This window comes from Aythya ferina (assembly GCF_964211825.1).
Source record: "Aythya ferina genome assembly, chromosome: 5".
Taxonomy (NCBI): Eukaryota; Metazoa; Chordata; class Aves; order Anseriformes; family Anatidae; genus Aythya; species Aythya ferina.
The window spans coordinates 54,958,040-54,984,996 of record NC_140301.1 but is presented as its reverse complement, the minus strand read 5'-3'; the positions used below and the strand labels follow the sequence as shown (position 1 = coordinate 54,984,996).

The 26,957-nt window shown below is 37.7% G+C and overlaps 1 protein-coding gene across 14 annotated transcripts in view; it reads right to left on the bottom strand.

The window, feature by feature from the left end:
• Positions 1–2,412: 2,412 nt before the first annotated feature.
• The window catches only part of MARK3 (microtubule affinity regulating kinase 3), a 61,882-nt gene continuing 37,337 nt past the window's right edge, over positions 2,413–26,957 (bottom strand). For 2 of the 14 annotated variants that reach the window (XM_084521799.1, XM_084521806.1), the window contains 10 exons: positions 26,857–26,956; positions 26,512–26,624; positions 25,582–25,735; positions 23,613–23,830; positions 18,791–18,894; positions 13,951–14,115; positions 12,977–13,234; positions 10,560–10,586; positions 5,602–5,646; positions 2,413–3,370 (listed from right to left, as the gene is read on the bottom strand). In XM_084521799.1, coding sequence (XP_084377925.1) covers positions 3,025–3,370; positions 5,602–5,646; positions 10,560–10,586; positions 12,977–13,234; positions 13,951–14,115; positions 18,791–18,894; positions 23,613–23,830; positions 25,582–25,735; positions 26,512–26,624; positions 26,857–26,956 — 1,530 coding nt within the window. In that variant the 3' untranslated portion in view covers positions 2,413–3,024. The remainder of the gene's footprint in view (positions 3,371–5,601; positions 5,647–10,559; positions 10,587–12,976; positions 13,235–13,950; positions 14,116–18,790; positions 18,895–23,612; positions 23,831–25,581; positions 25,736–26,511; positions 26,625–26,856; position 26,957) is intronic. The other 12 variants (XM_084521810.1, XM_084521812.1, XM_084521800.1 and 9 more) reach the window with 8 other exon arrangements.

The following is a 26,957-nucleotide window of genomic DNA, read 5'->3' as shown; positions in this document are numbered from 1 at the left end:
CACAAGTAAAATAAACCAAGGCATTTTAAAAAGCCCAAGCATAGATAGAATTTATATGAGGAAAAGTTTATCTGAACCTATTTATTCCTCTTCAGTGTTCATTTTTACCACGTACGTATGTATAAAAAACCCTTCCATTTAAAGCAGTCAGCCTCTCCCATAACTCTGAAGACATTTTTCTCTACCCATTAACCAAAAGACATCTTCAGAATCAGAGGACATGGGTTTCAGCCATGCAAAACTTCATTCACAAGCCCATTATAAGCCCTCCCCTCATCCCAACACTACCTTTGGACCACACATTCCAGGACACCAGTCATGTTACTACAAAAAAAAAAAAAACACTTTTTGGCTGCTAGACATGCATCTTAAAATGCCTAGACCCACTGCTACATCCTTACCACATGCTGGCCTCTGATTAATTTTAAAGCTCATCTCTTATGCAGCGAGAAAACAGCTGTAGTGCTGCAAAGCTGTATCAGCAGCAGCACCGATAGACCTACACTGCTCCTCAAAGCAGATGAATAAACAAAAGGCCTACATTCTTGGAAGAAGTTGAAGATTTGAAGAAGTTTGCAGATCTGAAGGAAGCAGTTTCCTTTCCGGGCAGCTCCTAGAGGCTTGAACGGTAAGCGTGCAGTATGACAAAGAAACAAGGGTATGTTCTTGCAACTTGGTAATTTTACAAGGTATTTGGGAAGGAATCTGTTGAAAATTGTTTCTGATCATATTAAGTCATTTTTTTTTTTTAATACCTTAAATACAGATTTACTCTAAAAGAACCTTTTGAAAACACCTTAAGAAAAATACTTAAGTACAAACTTCAAATATCCAAAGTATGATACTGGTGCACTTTTTAGAAACAATTACATACTTAACAGGTGAAGTAGGAATGGAGCATTTCAGAAAACATTTAATATGAAACCTTTTGGAACTTCCATCAAATACAGATTTACATCATTTATCAGAATACTTTTCAGTTCAGACAACAAAGTGCACTGCCAGGTGAAAAAAATACATTTGGAGGAGTGCTTAAAACGTAGGAAGTGAAAGGATAGGTGACTCTTCACCTGAGAAAGTACAATGACTGCCCTGAAACGTCTTATTGCTATTACAAAATGGAGTTTTCATGGCAAAAACCATACCAAGCAGCACAGGCACGGGCAGAGCACTGAAAGCCAACTGAACTCCAAGTGAACACCTGGAGTTCTAAAGCCATGGCAGGATACAGAATATACAGAGAATAAAATGCAAATTCAGGAATATTTACTACATTTAACAACTATGATTACCCTTTAAACTAGCATAATCAATATCAATGCTTAGGGAAAGAGGGGGGAAGTCTGCTGCCTTCACAGACTACAGGTCACAAGAACTAACTTGCAAAATATTAAGGGGTTTGCGTTTTCACCTCGTGTCAAATCTGAACTGTGTACTATGAATAACTATTAGCTCACTGCAAATTTAAAATGCAAATTTCGGCTCCAGTTTAAAGCACATGTGAAGTACATGCTTAAGTGCCTCACTGAAATATAGCCATAAAACATCAATACAAAAAGTCAAGTAGATAATGCGGGGTATTATCTACAGAAGTCCTTCATGAAAGAAATTGAGTATCACTAGGAAACAAAGCCTGAAGAAATCTCTTGATTCTAGTCTGCAAAAATCAAATCCAGCTCACCACAGTGATGGTTAAGAAGCAGGGACCATCCAATAGTAGCTTCATGTCCTACAGGAAGCTAGTTGGCCATCAGAGTTCATCGGGGTAGGTTTCCACACTGTATGTCACAAAAGTGACAACAGACTCCTCAGCAGAATCTAGAGACACAGCTGGCATAAAGCCATCAAAAGCAATACAACCAGAGCCAAGTGGAAGCACGCTGGAAGAGAGCTGCAAGGAAAAGTTTCAACTGCTGCTGCCTATGGCTGTAGTTTAGTACACTGGATGTTACAACGGAGGAGATCAGTAGCAAAATTATATTCCCACTTTTGGGTTTCAATACTGCAGACACCCAGAAAGCAAAGTACTGCCACACCTGCAGCAATACCTCAGAACGGCACTGACTTGGACGTGGTGACTTGCATCAAAACATGGTTGCTGTTTGAGAGTCCTTTTGTGCTTTGTATCAGCCTGACCTAGTCTAACGTGGAGAACTTGGTCTGAAAGAAAAAGTCACTAGTCAATGTTTAGTGCACTGCATTGTTCTGTAGAGGAACTGTGGAGCAACGGAGAAATGCTCTTAGCTGCAATCAATACTCGTAAACCAAAAGGACAAAGATACAATTTTAGTAGTTTAGCAGAAGCAGAAGAATGGAAGCATTTACCCAAATTTTAATGCACAAATCAACTACATTTTAAAATTTTGATTCAGACTTAAATAATAAATAGGTGGGCAAAATATAATGCAAGACTTACTCAGTAAAAGTGAACTTTTAATAATCTCATGAGCTCTACTTAGAAAACAGGACTAATAATGTTCACAACCGTAAATCCAAACCCTTCACACACTTTTTTTTTTTCCTTAACACAGCAGTGAACTGTAAACCTGCGTTTACTGGTTATCTCTTCAGTTATTTTAAATATTAACTCAAGTGTTTCCTCCTTGGCCATTTCAATTTTTAGCACCAAAATTAGCCCAAAAAGAGGTACTGGTACAGCTCGATGTTGTAAATGAATTGTTTACATATAATACTTTATATATTATACACACATACTGTACATTCACACGTCCACACAAACAGGAGGCATATTTAAATGAATATATTCTGTGTTTCAATTTGTTGTCAAAGACTTAGGAGCAATGGAAATAAAGCAGAAGGGGTAATATTTTACATAGTAGGCAACTTTAATGCTGTAGTGCACTTATAAAAAAGTCCAACTCTCCCTCCCAGCTCAGCAGCTTTTTTTTTAATATCACTATTCAGAAGGATGCAGAAGTTATTGCCTAAATGTTATTCTATACATTTCCATTGGAATTCTCAAAAACACTTGCTAACTAATTTACAACTTAACTATTTTTCTTGTTACAGCTTTAACTCATTGGCAATTTTGGAAGCAATGTTTTTAAAAGCTATGGATGTTCCCGATATCCGCTTAAAGCGAACTCCATTCAGGGACAGTCTTGGCAGTTTACACACCTCCATCTCCCACTGTACAAGGTTTTCCGCATGCCCATCTCCATGGACGCAGAAAAGCAAGAAACGCTCTCTTTGTTCATAGTCACAATTATTGGCATCCAGGACCTTCCGGATTTCCCTCATCATGTCATTGGGATCCATGGAGCTGGTGGTTTTCATGCTCCACGTAAAACGCAGCGAGCGAGGCTTGGCTTCCTTGTTTTCATCCTTCTGATCCACAGCTACATTGCGGCTGAAAGACAGCAAGTTTTTAGTCAGCAGGGCAAGAGACCTCCCCCGAGCTGCGTGTTAGTGAAGCGAACTCACACTCAGCACACACTACTTGTACAAAAGCAGTGTCTAGGGGCTGTGAGCAGCGCCCCGTGCTCCCCACAGCTACACAAACACACAGTGAAGATAAAGCGTTAGCGTTTGGGGCTGAAACAAAGGTAAGGTTCGACTTGTGAAACAACTGGAAGTCACTGGAGTTGGGAGCATGAGGTAAGTTACCTTAGTGTGGTAAAACTACACACACCAGCTATGATTCAGTTTTAAGCTGGGTGCTGCTCAAAGCCCTGTTCTTGGGCCATGTGGCCCGGGGCACCCAGCATCGGCTTGGTGCTAGAAGTTTCTGGAACATCAAACAGCTGCTTGGTGACGTGTGACAAAATATTGTGACAAAACGGCGCCCAGCCCGCGTCACGGGAGCGCTGGGCCGTGGGAAGCACCCACACAAACACAACGGTGACCAGCTGTTCCTCAGCATCTCCTCCTGTCCAGCAGGGTGGGGACCGAGGGCTGGAAGGGCCATGGCGTGCCTCAGCGGAGGCAACCAGCAGGAAAATGGAGCTCGGGGCCCTGCGCTGGGTCACCCGCCTGCTCACCCAGGCCCAACGCGTGCCGCCCAGCTCTGGGCTAGATGGTTTCACTCTGAAATCATTATTTTCACAGATTTGAGGGGTTCACTGAAGACCCACCATATTGTAGGATATTGGGGTTACTTTCAACAGGGTGGAAATAGTCTGTCTTTAAGTTGGTCACTGATTTGTTTACCTACATCAGTTATTGGTATTAAAGTGATGAAGTGTTTCACTACTAGATCTACGGAACTAAGCACCTTGAAATGCAGGAGAGAAAGTTGGAAGTCACTATTAAACATCTTCACATTGTTAGCAAAGAACCTAGGTAAAAGGGTTCCTATTTTCCTATTACGGCTGCAGTTTTAAGAAAGTACAAAATATTGAGGCTGCATTTCCCAGGTCTGCCTTTTTTTTTTTTTAAAGCTTTTTTTTTTTTTTTTTTTTTTTTAAGCTTTTCCCTTGGTAAGGAGAAATAAGGTTATTCAGGACAATGAAAAAGAAACGTTCCAGAAATTTCTAGTTCATAATGATTCTTCTACTTTCATTAAAATCAGTGGTTGTGCAGCTAAAGAGTAAGGAGCTACACTTGGACCTTTAGGATAAAAAATGACAGATTTACTTTAGGAATGTCTACATGCTGTCAGTCATCTCTTCAAATTTTATTGTTCCCAGGGCAAGAGATTTTAATATATTGACAATGATGCTTTAATATTTTCTGAAAACACACAACCTAATTGACCCTAAACCATGCAATTTAGGCCTCATGTTGAACTTCAAAGTTCAGTTTACAATAAGTCAAGCTCTTTCTTAAAATATTTGGCAATGAATTTTTGGTTACATGATCCCTTCCTTCTCCCAGCATTAAGCAGACAACTATGAAAAAGTTACATAAAAAGCAATAGCAAAGTCAAAACAAAATAAATCTATCACAAAGATAACACATTTCATAATTTCACATTCTATTAGAAAGACTTCCAGTAACTATGAGAATCATAGGATTATGCTGTCAAATCCAGCTATGTGGTTTGCCAGATGTTACAAACATCAGCAAGCAAATTAAAGAGTATTCTGTTTTAAGGTTTTAATTTAATAAAGCTGCAAGAACTGGCAAAAGGGATAGGGGGAGGAACACCAACTTTTATTCAATGCTCATTTTATTTTGGAAAGCCTTTTCTACTTGAAAACAGTTGGTGGAATGAACACAAATCTGTTGATTTCTAGTATTGTTTGATATGAAGATTTGAGGAAGAGTTTAACATGAAAAATAGCTTAGCCATTTGTGATTTTGGAGATGAAAAATGTATTTTAATGTCCTTCAGCGGTTATCCCACACATCTGGAGTCTCACTAGACACCATTTACCTACAGATCTACAAGACAACAGCAACTTATAAATACTAAAATGCAAAAACACACAAGGGAAAAGGCAACATGGAAGATGAAAGTTTAGAAACAAGCCAGTCAATGCTTTAATAGCTGTTCCGCAGACAAAAATGCTTCTTTGTTTAGTTTCAAAGCCTTAAACAAAACAAAAGCTGCTGCCTGAAGCCACTGTGCCACATAATCAAGGGGAGAAAGGTTCAAACTCACCTAAGTAACATTTTAAACAAAAATTTTACCCTCACCTTGAGCCCTCAAATCTCCCGTTCCTCTCATATTCAGTCGGGAGCCTCATTGAAAAGAATGCAGAAGCAAAAGGAAGTGGGAAAGAGAAGACAAATCTTACACTACAATATACAATATCTGAATAGTTGCTCAAAGACACCGTAATCATACTGAAGTTGTGTTAAAATACAAAGCAACAAAGATGTAATGAACTTACTAGATTAGAACAAATTCAGAACAGAGCATCTTGCCGAAGTGAAAAAAAAACTATTAACTACAGTTTTTAAAAAGACCCCTAGCTACTTTTCACATTGTATGCTTTACGTGGTAGAACTCATCAAATAAAGCCGAATACCTAAAAGTATAAAACATTAAGCTAAAATTACAATATATTAAAATTACTTTATCATTTAATAAGTACCTGCTAAATGACAAACGTCTCCTAATCATTAAGCTATTTATTTAAAAAAATCATGGTGCTTGCACACACACCAAATACCAAAATATTAGATGTTTAAACAATACCAAACCATTTAAAAAAGAACATGCATATACATTTTAATAAAAGTTCGGAGGTAAATCTGAGATTTCTTATGCTGTGATAGCTATTAATTCCCATGCTGATGCATCTTCTACATCCAAAAGAAAGCCTAAGCTTTCTTTTTGTACTACTTAAAGCTATGTTGCTAATCACTAACATACCAGTATCAAGGAGAATTATTACAGGGAAAATCATCATCTTCCTCTATGTTCCTATTATTGCAGTACCATGTCTCTACATCTCAGTGTTAATTCTGCTTGTAGGGAAGCCATCTTTATAAAACTCTTAATCCATGCTACTCCAAGTTAGTACAGGGCTTCACTCAGTAAAGTAAATATATTAAAACACTTCGGCTATCAGGTGTCTAGGGACAAGAATGTAGGACAACAAGCTTATTTTTTCATGCACATGAGATTTATATTAGGTTGTGTGAGGTGTTACGAGGTTTAGTTTCCTCATTTTCTTCCTTTTAAGGGGTTGTGGTGAGGAAACAGGCCTTTAAGATCAGTGGAAAAGAGTGGAAAGAGTACAGTCTTGATGCAATGGAACAGACTGCAAGAGTGCACTGCAGAATGCAGTGATAGCACTTGCTGTGCAGGATATGGAGTTCAAAATCCATACTGCAATATAAATATAGGTTTTAAAAAAATGCTAGGTCACTCATCATGTTGTTCATCACCAGAACATCCCTATTCTGTGAGGTACTGCACAGCACATGGGAAGATGCTGGTTCCTCTGCTAGGAAATGTTTTCCATTGACTAATAAAAAGCTGTAACAAGCAAAAGGGATACATAAGGAAGACAGTGAGAAGAAAACAGCTGGCAAGTCCTCAAATAAATCTAGCACTTCAAAATGTGCTTTATTGGTAGCCATTTCATCATATTTTTATATTCAAATGTTAAAATTCAACCTTCTTAAAGGGGGAAACTTCCAGTTCCCCCCAGTAACACAGCAGGATGACCGACTCAAAGGCTGCAGCCCTCCCAGCGTCCTTATTACTTGACTGCAGCCAATACTTCTATCTGATTTCTGAAACCCATGTTAACAGTTTAAAACATCAATAGCACTGATGATCATTTAGGTATGCACATTAAGATCATGTGATATTCCACTATGGTGGATACCAGAGAATGTACAAAAAGATTGATTAGGTCTGCACACACAATCCCTGAACTCATCTTCTACAACAATTTTGTAAGACTGAATTAGGAGAAGATTGTCAGGGAGAGAACTATTACTTGTACCAACTGAACAAATCCACCACACCTTCCAGATGCTGGAAAGAGAGGCTCTTTTTACTAGGGAAAGCTAACAAGTGAGAAGACTGCTCAACAGAGAAATTAAGAGTACTTGGACTTTAAAGTGACATTGTGTTCCTACAAAGTGTAGGCAATATCTTTAAGAGCTGCAAACATTTGCAGCTCATTTTACTTCAATTTATTTTGATTTTAAACTTGCCAAAGGTTGTAGAAAATGGGATGATAACCAGAATTCCCAATGAGGAACGGCCTTACTGTTACCAGCACCTGTCCAGTTTGAGGATGTTCTCAGACCTTTTTAGGTTGAATGGTTCAGGTTCTGAAACACTGTAGTCTGAATTAAAGAAAGATCATTTCCACCTGATCATGCCACCTTTGAATAATAACACTACTTCATGGGAACCTTTTTGAAAAATCTTACTTTATTAAGTTTTTCCGTGCATCAGGGTTCCACTCATTTAGCACCAGGAACTCGTACGCGGTGACACTCACTGTCAAATACGAAACACCAGCCAGAGAGGGGTGCCCGTCTCTGTAAATGCTTCTTCCTTCACCAAGGAAATGGTTACAGCACAGCACTCATGCCTTGGGAACATTAACTTCCTGTGCTGCCAGCATTGTTTTGGTGGGTCTGCAGCTCAGATGTAGCCCTTAGGGCTCCTCACTGCTACCACAGTTGTCACTTCTGTAGAAACCGCAAGTTGCTGTGTTACATTCCAAGTTTTCTGGTTTTGCTTTTATTGTTACATAAATTAATTTTACGGACCAAGATGCTCCTTCGTCTTGAGAATGGAACAAATATATAGAAAAGTTACATCCTCATTTGTCAGGCAATGCCTATAACACTTTTATTTTTGCTATAGAGTTTCTGAAAGGCTTTCAAAAATAAGAATGTTTCTGCATGTCTGTCCTGAGTTTTATTATACTGTGTTTTCTGTTCTTTACATCTTTGTATGCTCTTTGTTAAAAATCCCACTAAACACAAAAGAGAACTGTCTAAAATGATATAGAAAAACAGCAAAGAGGGCAAGACTAAAATAACATTAATTTACGGAAACGGACAAAAGATGCTGCAGTAAAATCTAGAACACAGAAAGTGAGTTTTTGCTGTCAGAAAAAAGTTAGCTTTCCACAATATGCATATTGGCAAGCACAGTGCATAGTACAAGATTTTCTATATGTATATATACACACATGTATACAAATATATATATATACAAACATGTATGTATATATACAAATGTATATGTACATAGTAGCTCTGTGTACCAGTTCTACACTAGTAGAACTACGTTGTTTAAAAAGGAATGACTATGTATCTACTTTTATCCAGCTCCTCAGGAATGATGCTGCAGTACTGTACACGTGGGTTACAGTAGTTCTTGCAGTATTAAAGACAGTGAGTTTAGGTAAGATTCATAGCACATGAAATAGGAAAAAACTGCCAACAAATAACATTTTCAATTTATTTTTGTACCTACATACAGCATCAGGTGCAGAGGGATACAATGCACATGTAAAACAGAATTTAAAAAGCACGGCCTGGTTCTGCGTAGGTGGTATAAGACTCTGCAAATCTCTTATTCAAAAGACAGCTGCTGCAGCTTCCATTGAATGTATTTCCACTATAGCCTAAAATTCCTGGCCAACTAAAGATTTTTTAAAAAAATAATTAGAGGTTACTGTTATTTTTTAAATCCCAAAGTTGAAGAATAGCATTCTAGTTCAGATCTGAACATTTTTCATTTTAGCATTTTTCATTTTTCTTCAGAGCAGCAGGATAACAAACTTACACGCATCCAGTTGTGGCGGTTACACAGATCACAATACTTTGTTTTAAAATGAATGCAACTACAGAGACAAAAGCTCCCTTTTACCAAGTGGTATGTGCCCTGTAGCTCTTTATGCATGATGGGTTAGAACTATTGCCTCTGCTCAGTTTCATCTCTATACTCTGTTGGATCTTTCCTTCCCTTAGCTGTCAGTTCATGCACGTTCCTTTTCTCAAGCTAGCTATGACAGTGCCAGCCAACCAAACCAACCAACATCAGTTCTAAACATTGGCATGTTTGGAAGTGCCCTGGTAATTATAAAGTGAAATGAAATTTTCTTGTTTAGTTGGGGGGAGTACCTTTAGACTACGAACTGAATAAACCCAAATTTAAGCAGCTATTAACATATCTCAGGTCTCCCTAATACTAAATATTTCCTTGAAATGGTCTGACTAATTTCAAATTAGTAGCACAAAGCCTTACAGTTTGAAAGATAAACAGATTACTTTTTTTTTTTTTTTTTGGCACTGATTACCTATTTTTGATCAATATTTGTAAATTGGAAGCATCATCCTTTAAGGAGCTCCAAGCAATGATTCAACATAACTGAATATTGCTGATAAATAATGAAGATTCTGCTGCAAAATCTACACGCAGATCAAAATTGTGCAATCAACTTTAATGCTTCATAATGGATTAAAAAGACATAACATTCCCAAATTGTAAGGCTAAATTCAATCCTTTGGGATTGAAATGTGAATTACACTTCTCAGCTTTTTCCTTTTGTTAATACATTAGTATAGACATTATACTTTGCTTGTAACTGAAGTGCTCTACTTGCACTTCAGCTGCAATTCACTTCAGCAAACACATCCCATTTTAAAATAGTTATTTGATCTTCAATCTTCCATACAAAACAATTCACAGCCATGCTGTGTTAGATTCACAGCCATGTTCAGTTTGCTTCCTACTATATCAACTACAAACAAAGCTTCACAATGACTTTTTTTAATACCATAAAACAGAGAACGTAAGTTTAGCATTACTTACCTTCATTTGCTTGTAACATTATGTTTTGTTTATATTTTCATCATTGTTATCAAACACCTCATTTTTCAAACATAAGCATGCTAAAGTGTATTAGTACGAAGAACAGAATTACTTTGGTACTACCAACTCTATCAAAGAAAGAAGAATTCACAAGGCATGCTTAGCATCTTGTTATACAGGTGCCACAGATTCTTAGAAATCATCACGAGTTAATGGATTTATTCTATGCTTTCCTCTCAAGAAAGAAAGTATTTAGTTCTCAGCAGAAAGTTTAGTTTTCAGAAAACCAAGGCTAGAAAGCCAAATCTGTTGTTAATTGCAGGAGCCGCTTTTTTTAAATATAAATAAATCCTACCTTTTGATAAACCTGAATGACATGTTTCTAAAAGAAATTAAGCCAAAATAATAATTAACAAAAAGTTTTGTACAAAATAAATTGAAAAATCCATTTAGAGTGAAGCATGCAAAAAGACCTCATTTAAATGCACACTGAAATTACACTTCAATACATTCTAAGATTAGGCACATAATTTAAGGTCTAAAGACTCTGAACTTTTTTTTTTTTAGCATGAATACTTCCAAACTTATTTTTTTTTCTAGGAAATACATCACCAGTAGTTATTATATGTTAACATACGTACTGGTTTCAAAATACCTTAAAACTGAAAATGTGCTAAGTTACAGAAAAACGTGTTTGGATTTTCCTCACATAATTCAAATAGAAAGTAAAATCAGTAACTCCAACTATTATTAGACCTTGAGTACCTTCAAAGTTAGATTTCTTCCTTCCTTCCTAACACTGTCATCCATGTTGTGCTAAAAACTGCCTTAATTATTTAGCTAATTCAGTGAGAGAAGCTGTAACTGTTGCCTACACCAGAACATACATAGTTAATAAGCAGAATGATTCTGATCACCCATAGAGGAAACTAGAATCAAATAACATTTTTTTTTAATTTAAGATAAGAAATACAACTGTGTATACTTTGATGGGACTGTCCATTTCCCAAGTACTTTGTACCTACTATAACAGAGCACCAACTGCAAGAGGTCCTCCAAATGCAAACTTAACCATCTGTAGCAGTGCTATTGTGTTATAATTGCATGTTATTTAATCAAGTCCAGATGGAATTTAAACTATTGCTACAGTACTGGGGGAAAAACTTTTTAAAGCAAACCACACTGCACTGCAGAAGTTGAAAATCAGAGGTAATGATAGAAGTTTGACTGCTGTCTAAACAAGTGCGTCACTCTGAATGACAAAGACTGTGTTCCAGCAGCACAAGTAAAAAGCTTGCATGTTCACAGTTTGACTGTCCACATTTGGAATGTCAGATGGAAAATTAAGTAAGGGTATTACAAACAAAAGTATAGAGGGAAAGACGTGCCAAAAGGATGCATTTGATTAAGACTTGACAAAAAGCATAAGGCTTTATGGAAAAAAATGAATTTCATCTTTTATCTCTAAAGAGAAAAAAAAAAGCAACTTCCTACAGTGCACTATTTCCCAGAAAAGTGCTTGCTGAGAATGCTGAGTAGCATAAAACATTTACCAAAGGGCTAGGCTGCCCTTTTTCACAGAACTAGAACTTCCCCTTGCCTTTTTTTTTTTTTTTTTTTTTTTATAAATTAATTCCCTAAATTGAAATCAGCCAGTTGTGAAAAATTGGAAGTTTGGCTTAACATTATTTTGTAGAAATGGGAGACTAGGAAGAGGATGCTGGGGGGAGGTAATGTACAGTCACAGAATGTACAGGAGGGAAATGGCTGGATGCCAATATGATAAGCCTAAAATAAATGCAAGCATACCAGGATCAGAATGATGTATTTCAAAAGTTTCATATGGTGAGGAGGGTATAAAAATATGGAGATTATCTTAAAACAAAAGATAAGAAACTTCTGCAAACACAAATTGTGGATATCTGAGTGGTCTCAAGCATGTGATATATGAACCCCGCAGGTTATAAATATGTAAGGAAAATAGGTGTTTTTTCCCAGCTTGTGGTCTCACCCCGACTATTTTAGTGCTTGTGGGAGCTAATGAAATCATACATATGTGAAACCAAGAATCCAATTAGAATAAAAACTGTCAGGAATAAGCAGCTGCTTAAGCCAAGCCTTGGCTAGCCCAACACATCTTCACACCAAAACAAGAACCTGCACATGAACTAAATGTCAAAGTAGGATTAAATCTTTCAAGGCCTGACCAGACTGCTGCCTAGATGGAAACTGTAGTACTGCCATTACTTTAGGATGACCTACGCTAGTACTGCTGCCAAAAGAAGTTGTTGTCTCTTGCCCCCATCCTTTCACCTCTGATATTTCTACCCGTGAGGAAACATCAATAACCTGAGACTGGGAGAAACAGCCAGAGCTTCTAACACATTAATTATCAAGACTGGGATCCTAGTTTATACATTCTACTGAAAGACTATACAGACAGAGTGAGCAGCTTTTGAACTGAGCTGCAGTATTTCAGCTCTGCAACATTTGTACCCCAGACGTGAGGATTATGAGCCCAGCATAATCAGCACAGACCAAGCTGTCTCAGTTTTTAACAATTGAATCAAGTGGTATAAAACAAAATGGCTTTCTGTAACTAAAAAGAACTGAAAAAAACACACACAGGCAGGTGCATTTTAAGTTGCAGATACATAGCTCGGCTGTTGACCAGGGAATGTGGCCAAAACAACCTAATGAGCTACTTGGTAATTTCTACTATCTGACAAAAAGAGAAGCTTCTGGATAGCATTACTGCTTGAAATCACTTACCTTCTTGTTAGTTTCGAAGTTAGTTTGCTAAAGAGATTAGTGGAACCCCTGGTTCGAGTCTGAGAGAGCGGCGTCGCCTCGTGGGACAGACTGGGGGAGGCCGGGGGTCCGTTGTAGGTAGCAGTGCGACGCTCCCTGAGCTGGCCGTGGAAAGTGCTCCGACTAGCCGTTCCTCTGGGGAAACGAATACGATCAGGTGTGGTTGCACTGCTTATGCTGTGAGTTGAAGCAACAGGAGTTCTTTGATCGGGAATAGTGCTAGAGCAGAAAACAAAAAGACAACGCTAGAACTTCTTTACGGAAGCACAACCGTTTTGCAGGAAACACAAAACACTAAGTTCTACAGTAAAGCATAAGCAGACACTTTTTTATAGGCCAGGGTTGGAAATATCAACACTATTACAGCACTGTATGGAATCAAAATTCGTAAGTTAGGATTAAAAGGCTGTCGAAACAGAAACCTACATAGGCAGAAAAATGCAACACAAGTATCCTGGAAAAGACCAGATAAACTAGGCATACAGTGTTTCACTGAGAAGACTGATAAAAGAATAGATGAGCCAAGTTTCCTTCCAGGAAAGAGAAGCAATGGATAACTTTAGTACCTCTCCCTCCACAATCTATCCATCTTTGAAAAACTTGCTAATTTGAAAATATCCTACAGAAAATTGTCTACATGCGAACGGTTCCAAGTAGTGAAGTCCTTCAGAATACACAGATTACAGTCTCCCAACAAACTTTGACAATAGGGCATGTCCAATACTCCTAACGCTAAAAAAAATAACGTTCATTATTGCAGGATTATGTCACAGACAGCCTGACACACCACAAGACAAATGTAAACGAGACTAGAAATGAGGAAACACACATCTTGTGGGCAATATATACTAGAACACTCTAGGACTAAAATTCCACAGCACAAAGTTAAGAAGCAGTGGGTATAAGTTAGTTTCACAACGATTTCAGGTTCTTACATAGGCCTGAAGTTATCTGCGCCATTGTCTATTGGAGGCAACATCATCTTCGTGTGCACAGAGGCTGACATGGACATCGACTTCTGATGTCGCAGCCGAACACTGGAGAAGGATGTAGTACAAACTGAAGCAGGGCTAGCTGCGTAAGCGAACATTTCTGTCAGGCTGTGAGGGGGTTTGGGTTCAGGCAGAGGCAGAAAGAAGAGCGTGATGGACCAACAACAAACTACTGCATAGAAAAAAAAGCAAACTTTTCCTTCTATTAACCAGATTGTGAAAGAACATGAACTCTACTGGCCATCTTATATGTACACAGCAGTAACTACCCTAAGCTCCTCTCAGAAAGCATCCTTACTATACATAGCACTTGACATCTGTGAAGTGATAATTCTCATATCAATAGCATTAGCTAGCAGTGCCACCCTCCTTAGCTGGGCAAGTGTACAGAACCTGAACAACCCACTGCTCTGAGCTCATGCACAAGTATATTTTATTACTAATGTAATTTGTATTGGTGTCAACATTAAAGAAATGCATTAAAAAAAAACACCGAGTGCATTTTCCAAAATTGACCAAAGATAGCTCCATTACTGCAGTGAGATAATCTGTTTCCAGAAAGTATCCACGTTGAGAGAAATCAATGCAAGTCGGACAAGTATTCACATCTTGATCTACAACTAACAGCTCAGACACTTCATGGGCACAACCAAGAACAGTATCATGACATTTAACAAGTCCAGAGATGTCCAAACAAAAAAGCTACTATTAATCAACCTGCATTTATAAGAAGAAATGAGTAGCTCTCGTTCTCTGAAGGAGAAGGTACGACTGTTGAAGAGCATCTCATTGGTTGGCTATGAACCCTGAATTCCTCAAGTTAACATTCAGGATTTGAAGGAAGGTCTACAGTGCTGGCCAGTGATCTGTCAGCCTTATAACATGCTAAAATAGAAACATTCAATATTTTTCTTACTTTGCACCAAAGCACTCTTTGCAGCCTTCACATTATCTAGTAATAAAGGGGATGAGAGAAACCTGAGAGGCCACATGAGGTATCACTCAAAGGGCTACATCATATCATACATCTTAAGTTTGCTTTAAGAGTAAGTCAGTTATAACTTCAAAATGTTGTTTAAGGTTAAGAAATCAGTAATTGTCAGCGCATTTCATGACACTGCACTTTCACTTACAAGTTACTTCATAGCTACACACTCTGAAATTCAAGTCCTGTTGTTGCATTCTGGTAATTTGGAGAGGAGAATGCTAGTCCAGCTGTATCAGCTGACCCATTTCTTGGACCTAGCTCTCACATTGCTAAGTAGAAAATACCTCAGAATTCAGACATCAGAACTCTTTGCTAAAACAGTTAACAAAATGTGCTCCCTCTTGCAGATCCTGAAGAAGTTAAAACACAAGAACTTCATCTGAGTCATGCCTGCATCTCTTTGCACTGCTGAATCCAGCAAGATGCCAGCTACAATCACTGCTAAAACCAGGTTTGCAAAACAGTCCAGCTTTTACATTGTACCAAGGTATTACAAAATTCCAAGGAAATGAACATTCATCCCAAAAGCAATACCCCAAAGTAATCCTCAAATATCTGGTCACTAGCCACTCAAGCATTTCACAATTATAGCTCCTTTCCTAGCAGTCTGTTGCAAAGGACAAAGGAGAAAGAATCTAGTTTTACAACACATTAAACCCAAGTTTTACCTCGCCTTAGATTCCTTTTGTCATCTACCTCCAAAGGTGTGGTAACTCAAGGTATCGATAAGGTACCAGAGCACATACTAAATCATGAAAGTTCCTTCTCTGAAGCTTTGCTGGAGATCAACTTCCTTGGATTACCAGCCTGGGATCGTAGAAACAGGAAGCTAAATTCATCAATTAACACTAAGGCTTACTAAAATCTAAGGCTGTTGTAAATCATTTGCGTTACAAATGATTTAAAGCAATTGCCTATCATTATGAAGAGCATTTAATGAGTCCCCAAGTGCATTAATTAATGCTTAGGCTTTGGAGGAGAGCCAAGAGCCATCTCCAGCAGAATACCTGTGTCGGCCACACAATGTGTTGAAGATGGGATGTGAAATTAAAAACCCTTTTCTATTAGTCTGGCATGGGGTCTTCAAGATTGCTTTCTTGATCATCAGCTCCACTAACTGACTACCAATTCTTGAAAGTTTCCATACCTCCAAAACCAGCACCTTCTCTGAATTCAGTGTGTAAAATAAAAACAGAACATTTTATTACTTTTTCTACAGAAAGACTGGAGACTAAATCTGTGCATCTTGCCTTTTTAAAGCAGGTCTCCCAAGTTTTAATTGGGTCACTGTCAGCATCTAGCTACAGAAAATCAAAAATCCAATCTGCAACAAATGATTTAAAGTAATTACTCTTGCCTTTAACATTTGCTACCAACAGACATTTCAAAAGCACAGAAAGCAATTTTAACAAGACCTTGGATTTCTACTAAGCCTAGAATCTACTTCAGATCTTGCTTCACAGAGAAAAAAAAACATTACAAGTTTCTAAAGTTACTTTTTACCGAGTTGAGAGAAAAACATTGATATTACAAAAACACACCTGAAGAAAGGCAGAATTCATTCTGAAGAGCCAGTCCCATCAATAGCCATGTTTGCTTAACCTGCATTAAAGGTCTGCATTTCATGTGATCAGTCAAGCCTTCGCCCAGTTACAGCAACAAAATACATTCAGCTTTAATTCTGCAAACCTCTACAAGAACTCTGAAACTGTGCCGAAATGAACATGCAGTTTAACATTGAAGCATTTCAGACAATGAGAAGTCTCCAACTCTAAAGCAATTAGCAATACAGTCTCCTCTTATCTTCTTTAACACACTATAAAGAGTCACGAAAGTAGTAAGCAAAAACATGGGATAAAAGTTGTATTTTCTTTTTTTTCCCTGATAGCCAAAATGTAAATGCTCAGACATTTTAAGTGATTCAAACAGAGGTAGAATTTGCAAGATGAGCAAATGATGTTTTGATACCATTTATCGTATTGACAATAAAAGGTAAGTTACATAAGGATAACCAATTATAGAACTAAAATAGAACACATTTGCCAAGTACACAATGTAAACTCTGAACTTCAAACCATTATATGACAAACTAGAGAGGCAGAAGTTTGCTGAGAAAGTCAAGGCTGGGGAAAAAAACAACTCCAGAAGACAACTCCTTAGCAGTATGACGTTATTCCTAAATTAAGACCATACCTGATTCTCAAGCATTCCTAGTAAATAATAACTTGGAAGAAATATAATAAAGAAATCGTCAAGATATTGCAAAGATATTAGTTGGTGAACAAAAATGTTGTTAACAAACCAAGAAATCAAGTAATCAAATCTGATCAAAACTATTCTGGACAAAAAGATTAATTTTCAAAATGCGTTGGGAAAGAAAAAATGCTATTAACATTTCAAATGAAATAAAGGATGGTGAATTTCAATCTAAACAAACTTGGTAACATTAACAAGGACTAACCAATGAAGTCTGAGACAGACACACTAAGAGACAGTACCAAATAGCTGTGCTGTACTTCACAAGACAGTTGACTGTGGGCCCAGCTGGCCAGCTAAGACTTTTGGCACTCTTCAAAGCTAGGAGGAAGAGAGAGGGTCAAAATCATGTTCTTTACCCTAGGCTCCAGAGGTCAAACAAGGGACAAACTTTCCATTCAACATCACAACTTCATCACTCTTCCTAATATGCTTTTGAAAAAAAGGGAAAAAAATATGTGCAAAAAATTGCAAATCTTTCACCAAATTCAAAAGAAGCTAGTAGAAAAAAAGTATTTTCTTCCCATGCTTTATTATATAACATAAAATTATGAAGGGGCAGGGAAAACTCTGGGGAGTAGTGGAGAAGGCGTACATTCCTCCAAGCTTAAGCATTTTTGTTGAGTACTAGCTATCTTAGTGCTCTCCTGGCAACAGTCAACTACTCAATTGTAACCAGCTTCTGACACCAGCAAAAATTCTGTGAAGAACAGTTGGCTGTAACTTAAAGCAGTTCTGCCACCCAGCAAATTCGGTGGTATTCTCCACAAGTGTTACTCTACAGCTAATGTCTATGTTCACTGTAATATCTACTTTCTGCAGCTCCCCTCAGGGCTTGGTGCACAGGAAAGGATGGCACCAGTGGTGGCTGTGGTGCTAACACTTGAGTTAGATGACTCCAATTTCACTACATGCTCTAGTCAGGCTTTCAATAAAGTAACAGTAAACACATTGTTCCTCTCCGTTTCCACTCAGAATATGGAGATATCAATGTTTTCCTTCTCAAGATGAGTTCTGTAAATACTAGGAAGCACTTGGACTTCAAGAATATCACTACTGAACATTATCAGTTCAAGATAATGGCCTATCACCGTTTCATCTTTGCTTAAAAAATTGACTTTTTCCCTTGTGACTTTACAGGGGGAAAAAATAAATTCCAAATAATCACAACTGCAAGCAAAGTTTAGAGTGAAATGTAAAAACAGAATGGCCCAGCAGAGATATACTTTGTAGTTTGACACTAAATAAACCTCTTCTGCAAGCGTATGTTGTTTGACCACAGGAGTTAACCACTCACTTCAGATGATGGCTGTACAAATACGAAATGTATTTAACCAAGCATTAGGATCTTCATTCTGTGTATAAAGACTGCATGAGTTAAGCATAGGAAAAAACATACTTACAGGTGATCCATAACCAAAGATCTGTACTCACCTTTAGGAATTACTCTAGAATATTATTGATTTTTAAATTAGGCATTACAATATTTTGGAAATGTGAAGACAAGGGACGTACACCATAGGAAGACATTTCATATACCTGTTCTCCTTGCCATTTTGTATCACTGAATGCCTATCAGCAGTGGTTCTTTCACTACAAACATATGTGTTGCGCCGTGTCATTGCTCCAGGGGCAGTATTATTCTACAATTAAAAAACATAGGCTTGTTACTCCCTGCAAAAAGGCTTTTCTAGTGTTAATACTACATATAATTTAAGGCTGTTTTACTTCATGCTACTTCTACAGAGTTATAAAACTTGCAATCACTCAGTAACTAGTTAATATACGAACACCTTCCAGTATTTTTAAATAATGCAATAAAAAAAAAAACAATCAAGTTGTTCTTGTATTTCATGTTGATAGCTCAAAATCAGTATAGCTTAAAGTTTTTAATTACCAATGTTCTGAATTACAAATTCTCAGCATGTATATCATTCATCCACATCTGGAGAGCCTATTTTTGAAATACTTTACCACTTGTAGATTGTGGAATTTCCCTTTAAGTTATGATCATACCCTTAAACAAGATAGCAAAAGTGAAGGCTTAAGAAACAGATATGGTAAAATTCAGTGGGAAAGCAAACACAGACTTTTAAATATTAAAATACTAGAGAACACTTGACAAGTTTTGAAAAACAGGGAAGAGTAAGTCAAATTAAAAGAGACAAATTGCAGAGAATTTTAATAAGACATTGTAAAAATATACATGTATAAATACAAGCATAAGACATTGAGGACAAGAGAACCAGGGGAATTTAAGCTACAGACCTTATTTTATAGGGGAGAAAAGAAATAGAATTACTTTGCCTCTGTCTTTACAGAGAAAGAGGGTGGAGATATGCCCAAGTTGGCGGTCAATTTTCCAGGAACGACTGAGAAGCTAGGTAATTCACAGATAACAGAATTATAAAATGTTAGATGCAATTACTGTAGGAAAAGTATGGTGGTCCAGATAAACATGCACCCCCAGGTTGTAGAGGAAGTAAAAGCTGGCAAGCCGTCTATTTTTTCCCCACCCCAAGAACATAACACAATAAACTGCATATGGTTGGAAAGTAGAAAAAACCTTTAGAAATTTTCTTTAAAGAAAAGGATCACGGGGCAAAGCAGGAAGCAAAATAGGACATTAACTTTAAACATCACTGCTGGGGAACATCTTGGAGGCTAGCTTAAGGGAATGACTGGTCAGCACCTGGATAAGCACATATTGAGTAAGGATGGCCACTAAGAGTCAGGCAGGGGACTTCATGCTCAACTAACCTTTTGGAGTTCTTTGAAGAATTACTGCTATGATAGGCAAGGAAAATTCAATGGACTTTTAAAATAGCATTAAGAAAACATGTCACAAACTGGTTACATTACAGCATTGTGGGAGGAAGGATAAAAAAAAAAGGGAAAAGGTAGATCAAGCACAGGAGAGTAGCCAAACCTTTTTTTGTTTCCAAACCTGAAATAAAACTGTTAACTGGAATATTCTTAACAACAAGCAAATGCTCCTCCTGTGCTTTCTATACACACAGCTTTTGCTGCCTTAAGGCAAAATATTGGCTATACAGTCAGTGAGTCTCAAGTAGCACAATTCCTGAGTTGTGGATTTAGGAATGAAGTCATCTTGTCTATTTAAAAGACAGACAACCTCTTAAATGTCTTTGCATGAATGTACAAACAAATGAAAAAGTGAACTGTGCAGTCTCCTAGCATTAAAAAGTACTAAGAGCATGAAGAATATCTTAGATTAGCAGAACTGAGCACTTACCCAGCTCTTTTTCTAGTCTTTGCCTGTGTTCTAAGACAGAAGTATCAGGATACTTTTTGTTGTCTGGCTCAGATTTCAGAGGTTGTGATAGGAGATCTAAGCATTTCGAGCTTTCAAATTTCAGTTTTAGCAAGAATACAGTCTTGGTATAGGAGCCTTTACGCTTTTTAGTGTACAACCTTTCATGATTTGATTTAGGCAGCTCTTCAGCTGTGACATTTTTATTTTTATTTTTTTTTGGTTCAGCCAGTCTGTAGATTACTGATCTCTGGACATGACTAACTCGCACAGGTGCACAGAACAGGACGCCTGAAACTGGTGCCAACAGCATCACACACACTGATGGAACGACAAGACAGAATCAAGCTAAGTTCATCCTCGTGGCATTGGGTGCCTTCTTTTCAGGAGGTGATGACAGTGCAAAGGTGCATTTTAAGGCTTCTGCGCACATATACAAAGTCCCATCACAGCATAAAGGATGAATTTGTGGTACAAAGTCCTCCTCTCTTCCTAGAGTAAGGTTTATGCTTACTGTTTAGACGGGCGATTTTCACATTAGGAGACAGCAAGATGAGGACTGATGGAAAATTTTCAAAGAGTCAGCTTCTGACTTAAAACAAGGAATCAATCTACTTACTTAAGAGCACTACTATGGCTTTTGGCCTAAATCATTTTCCAAACATGCCACCCATTCTTTCTCTCTAGTTTTCTACGCTAAGGGTTCTGGGACAAACTTATTACAAGCACTGATGAAAAACCTGAAGCTGAGAGTGATAAACAAGCAATTATTAGTTGCTGCTAACTATGCCTCTTCTGTAGCAGGACTTCATTACTAACTTGTTATTTGCCAAGTAAACCTGAAGCTCTCTCACACACATTTGTTCAGCTTGCAGAACTATTTAGTTTGCAAGAGTTCACATGCTCTTTCAACTTCCAAAGTACATCTTGGAGTCTCAAACTCCAATACCAGACTTAGTTATCAGCTCTACAAGCATAATTCTTATCCTTAAGTGCATGCCTGTAAGCTTTGTTGTTAAATGAGTAGCACGCAGCTGGCTAAAGGTCCTAACAACTCAAAAGAGAACACGAGTATCTAGTGCAGACCAGTTCTACTACTTTTGCAGTATCTGTCAAAGTAGTAATTACTTTTAAACATGGTATTTTGCTGTCTCTTCAGTGATTTTCTGATCATATTACTGATTTTTGGACATAAACACCTGGTAAGAACACCAGCTCTCTCCACCTCAGAATACTTTTGTTTCCTACATCAGGACAATGTGGTACCTCTAACATCCTTCTTCCTTCTAGATTCATACTAATATTATTACAAACAGAGCTCTCTAATCAGTTTTGGAAATTGCGTAAAAAAATCAGTGCTCCCCTCCATCCCCAACAGCCAGAAAGGAAAAGACTAATCCCTAACAGAGGAGGGGGAAAAAAAAAAAAAAGTAAAAAGGTGTTTGCATAGTGACATGAAGAGCTGTAAATAGGGACAATTTTAACCACCAAGTGACATCAATAGTCTGGTTACATGTTCAGTTTTGTTCAGTTTGTAGTACTGCTTGTACAAAATCAGAGTTGCACACAGAAGACCTAAGTATCCTATTGCTGTGAGCTCAAATTTTGCTTCCATTACAGTAGTATGAAGTTGGAAACAAAACAACTGGAATAAATCCCCAGGATTTGGGAGTGCTGTAACAGAGCAGATCAAAATATTGAAGATGCTAAATGTAAAACATATCATAACTGCGAGGCAAAGCTCTTGACTAAGACATCAGATAATACTGAGCGAGGTCCAGTTTGACTGTCCTACAATTTTGGGATTTGATAGCCAAGAATTGCCATGTAAGAAGAAACAATCTGAACAGTTTCTAGACTGATCAAAAACCAGGAAGGGCAGGGGACCAGAAAAATCAGAAGAGGATCCACCCAAATCATGAGCTCTTGTTCACATTTATAAAGAGCTGATGCAGTAGAAGACACATCTTCCTAAGGAATCTCTGACTGAGATCCTCCAGCCACGTCACTTTCAGCCACTGATCCAATTGACAATATGTAACCAAAATGAAGAAAAACAAGAAAATCTTACTTCATTTCTATTACTTCATACTGTCAAAAAATCTCCAAGCTCACAAAGTTCTGTTTTCCTTTTGTTGTAACTAATGATTGATGCTGAGCATATGACCAAATAAGACAGCTTTGTGGGATAACAGCTTAAAAAAATCACTCCATAGTGAATTGAATAAAGGACTGGGAAGTTACTTCTGAAAAGAAGGAAATCTTCCAGTACAAAATCTCAAAGTTCTACAAACTAAATGTTACAGAACTCAAGCCATTATTATATGAAAACACATTTCCAATTTTGCTGTGTGGAGAGGCACCACAAAGTATACAAGTTAAAGCCAAACTGAACAAGGATTTTCCAGGTTTTTCCCTTCCACCTACTATTTGACCCTGTAAATTCATTAGTTATGCATCTTAGGGTGGTTTTTGTTGTTGTTTGGTGATGGAGGAAAGCCCATAAGGACAAAGTCAGACACTGTGCTTTTAAGCAAAGGTTGAAAGACACCCTTTGAAGTTTTTAGATCAACATCTATTTGAAAATCTCAATATACGTAACTATGACTTGGAGCAGCCTGTTTGAGGACAAAGATGAACTGGCTCCTTAAACATATGAAACAGGATAATACAAACACGGACTTCATTCTTCTGTACAAAAGGCCACAAAAGAGTAATTGAGGATATCAAAAATAACCTAATATATACTAAGTTTCAGGAGACAGCCTGGTTAAATTTTTTTTTTTTTTTGTACATGTTTTTGTTTTTATTTTAATAAGTAAACTATTACTGCTCACTAACAGCTGCTAGTGCTAATTACTAATACCTACCAATTACTTCAGGAATATTAACAGATAACTTTTAACAGATAACTTGTGTAGCTGACTGATGAGGGAAGAAAAAGGCAAGACTATGAAGAGTATGAGACACCTACATTTACATCAGATGAAAAGTAAAGCCAACACCACTGATAAATCACAGGTTTAGCACTTCCCCCCCTTCAAAATAAGTGTTTAATGGTTTTGATAAGTAAGCGCTTCTACTTACACTAGGAACAGCCGAACTTTTCTTACGTTCAGGAATATCAGCCTTATTTGGATTGCTGGCATTTCCAAGCATTGGGCTAGCTGGTGCAATTCCTCTTCCAGCAACAGCACTACTGCTAGATTTTCTTGATTGAATTCCTTCCTCTTTGAGGTCACTGTCTGTAGTGCTAGTCTGGCTTCTTTTGGGATATGCCACTACTGGGGGGATGGATGGTCCAGCTTAAAAATCAAACAAAAGACAAAGAAAATGGATTTTTCTTCTCAAGTCCAGTTGATATTTTTCCTGATTACGTAAATTTATTCACACACATAAGGATCAAAATAATGAACACTGGAAATCAAAGTTGAAAAAAGGTCATTGTTCTTGAAATTATTATAATATGCACATTTTAGAAGACAGTAAAATATTGTGAAAAGAAAAAAAAAATCAAACATTTGTATCTTCATGTTTGCCTTTGCTCTTTGAAGGGGAACCTGAAACAAGCTTTCCCCCCGTCCCCTCACGCTTCTTTTTTTTAATTAAGATCTGACATATTTGAAATTCTAGTTACCTCTGGTAGGGCCTTCCCTTGCATTATAGTTCAAAGATATGCAACACTTCAGTTTGCTAAAGGCAGGGAGGGCCATAACAGAAAACTCTTTAAATTTATTAGGTGAAGACATTATTTGATTTCAATGGAAGAACTAAGAATTTCATGGAGTCTTTTGGTGTTTGAGTATTGACACTGTTTTAGCTTGGTAGAAAAAATCAACACTGAATAATCACCTTAAAGACACTTAACAAGTAATTGACTCATTCAGATCTGATGACCCTTCGCTAGCACAAACCTGGCACACACAAGCTAGTATCTAATAAAAATGGAGTTTTGAGACATGTACCTGGAGATGCAACCCCATACTACCAGCAGTACAAATGGCCTGGATGCTGTGTTCTTAGAACAGCCCAGAAATGGCTTCGGTTTGCCACAAACCTCCCCAGGCATGCGAGGCGCAGAAAACTGTTCTGGCACACCTGAGAGTGATGCAGCCATTCAACAGCCCCAAACTCCCACTTGCATAAATAGGTTCCTAGACACTAGGAAAAAAGCCTGTGTGGATGTCAGGATTTTGTTTTCTTCTGTTTTCCCAATTGCATTTCCTCAGAGGAGGATACATCAAGATGCATTAACTCTCTAGGTAGTATTTTCAATAACAGCTAATCAAGAACATGCACGTGTGTGTACACACACATACATTACATATATGTAAAAATGAAAGACAGGATCACAAAACACAGTAACTGTCATCCTAAGAGACTCTCCAGGAAAAGCAACCTCTGAATGCACTAGGGTTATTTACAAGTAGACCAAACGGAGACTCTTTTTATGAGGTAGTGTCTAGGCAGGAAGATGTTTAAGATATTTAGAAAACCCTAAGCACAGTCTTGCACACTCACAAAGCAGAAGAGTTCTAAGTTTGTCTGAGTCACGGATCTTTAGAAATTTAATTTTTGCAGGACAATCAAATGATGCTATCCTCAGGAAACAGGAAACAAGAAATATTGGCAAACTGGCATTTCTACAAGTTTTAGACGCTAGCTGACCTACTAGCGTCAACAGAAAACAAAAGCTGACCAGGCATACAAGTGTATGGGGGAGGAGTGCTGTGCTTTTCATTAAAAAGGCTGTTGCAAGATTCTCTTCAATTTGTGTAACAAGATGCCCAGAATGGTCAGGAATGCAAGGGAAGACACAAGGCAAAACAAGAAAATTAAGTTGACGTACTCAGCATTCCTCCAGAAGCTATTTTGGAAGGCTTTCTAACAAAACTGATTTTAAAAAATATTACTTACTCAATAAATTATTTAATCACCGCGCTGTAAACTACACTGTCATCCTTCTCCTTACCTTTGGGGGATGGAGACAATTTCAGAAACCAAACATGACCAGCAGTCACCATATGCCACACCACCATAAATGAGAATTGCTCACCGTGATCGCTGTACCGCCGCTGCTTCTGGCTAGAAGATATGCTTCTCTGAACTTTGTGATGAGGAGATTGTCCAGTGCTATTATTTAGATCACTACTTGGCCTAACTTTGGCAAGTGAAAGATTGCTGCTGGAGCTTGAATCACTTGCATCCAACTACAATACAAATATTAAAACGAGGAGTTCAGACAAAACAGATTAAACATCCACCAACATGCCTCTACTATGTAAGAAATTTTGTGATAGCAAGAAGTTGCTTAGGAGTCCAGGCATCAGAGCCTCACTATGCCAACTCCAACTTCTCTTAAATTATTTGTAACAGTCTTATGTGAAGCTTTATGTGAAGTTCAGCAGAATTTGAAGTTCCTGAAAGGACAGTCAGATCCAGAAAATCTATCTTTATACTTCCCATCCTCTCTCCTCAGTTCTGTAAGATTTTAACAGGAAGAGAGAATACACTCAAGATACCACACCAACTCCTCCAGCAGAGGAACCAAGTGCAATTTACTGATGCCTAGTCCTCTCAGCATCAAGTGGAAAAGTAGTCTACAATGCAAGAATGTTTTTAGGGTGATCAGTCCTATTCTTCAGTTCTCTTAAAATATTTGTAACTGGCATATTCACATTTGAGCTCCTAGAGAATATAGTAACTGTCACACAATCCTTAAGAGGAATACCTGCTGCCCAAGCAGAACAGTTCTTGGGAGCCTAAAGACAAGTGTTTACTGAATAGGATCATGCTGAGAACACACACAACATGATTTGGACAGTTCAGTTGACACTGATGATGAGAATAACGTAACTTCAACTGTACTGGACTTGTGTACATTACAGGAACATTATGCCTATAGTTACTGACTTAAATTTTGCTTCTGATTTTGCTATGGACACCGATTCCTTTGTTTCTTTGCATTTGGAAGAGCAATACTTACCTCCGATGATTTCCTTCCTAGCAGTAAGTACGTAGCTGTGATTTCATCATACTTCATTTTACTAAGGGATTCTTGAATTTCTTCTTGAGAATATCCCATTCCTACCATAATATCTAAAAACAAATACATACTCTGTAAGTAACAAACACTTTGATGCTTACACTGTCTGAGTGTTTAAGTTCAAGAGAAAGAATGGAACATGTAAAGAACGAAACTGTTAAACATGAGAACAAAATCTTGATGAAACATCAGTATTAAAAGATTAGTTACTTCTCCCAAATGGGAAACAAATACAGAGTGGTGGAAAAAAAATAAAAAAAATAATTCTGAAAAATCCTCAATTACCTATTCTTTTCTGGTCCGAGATGTCTAGTTCTGGTTCAACAAAAGGTTTGAGCTCATCCTCCTCATGCCCTGCATTGATCCACCTGTCCTTCATAATTTGC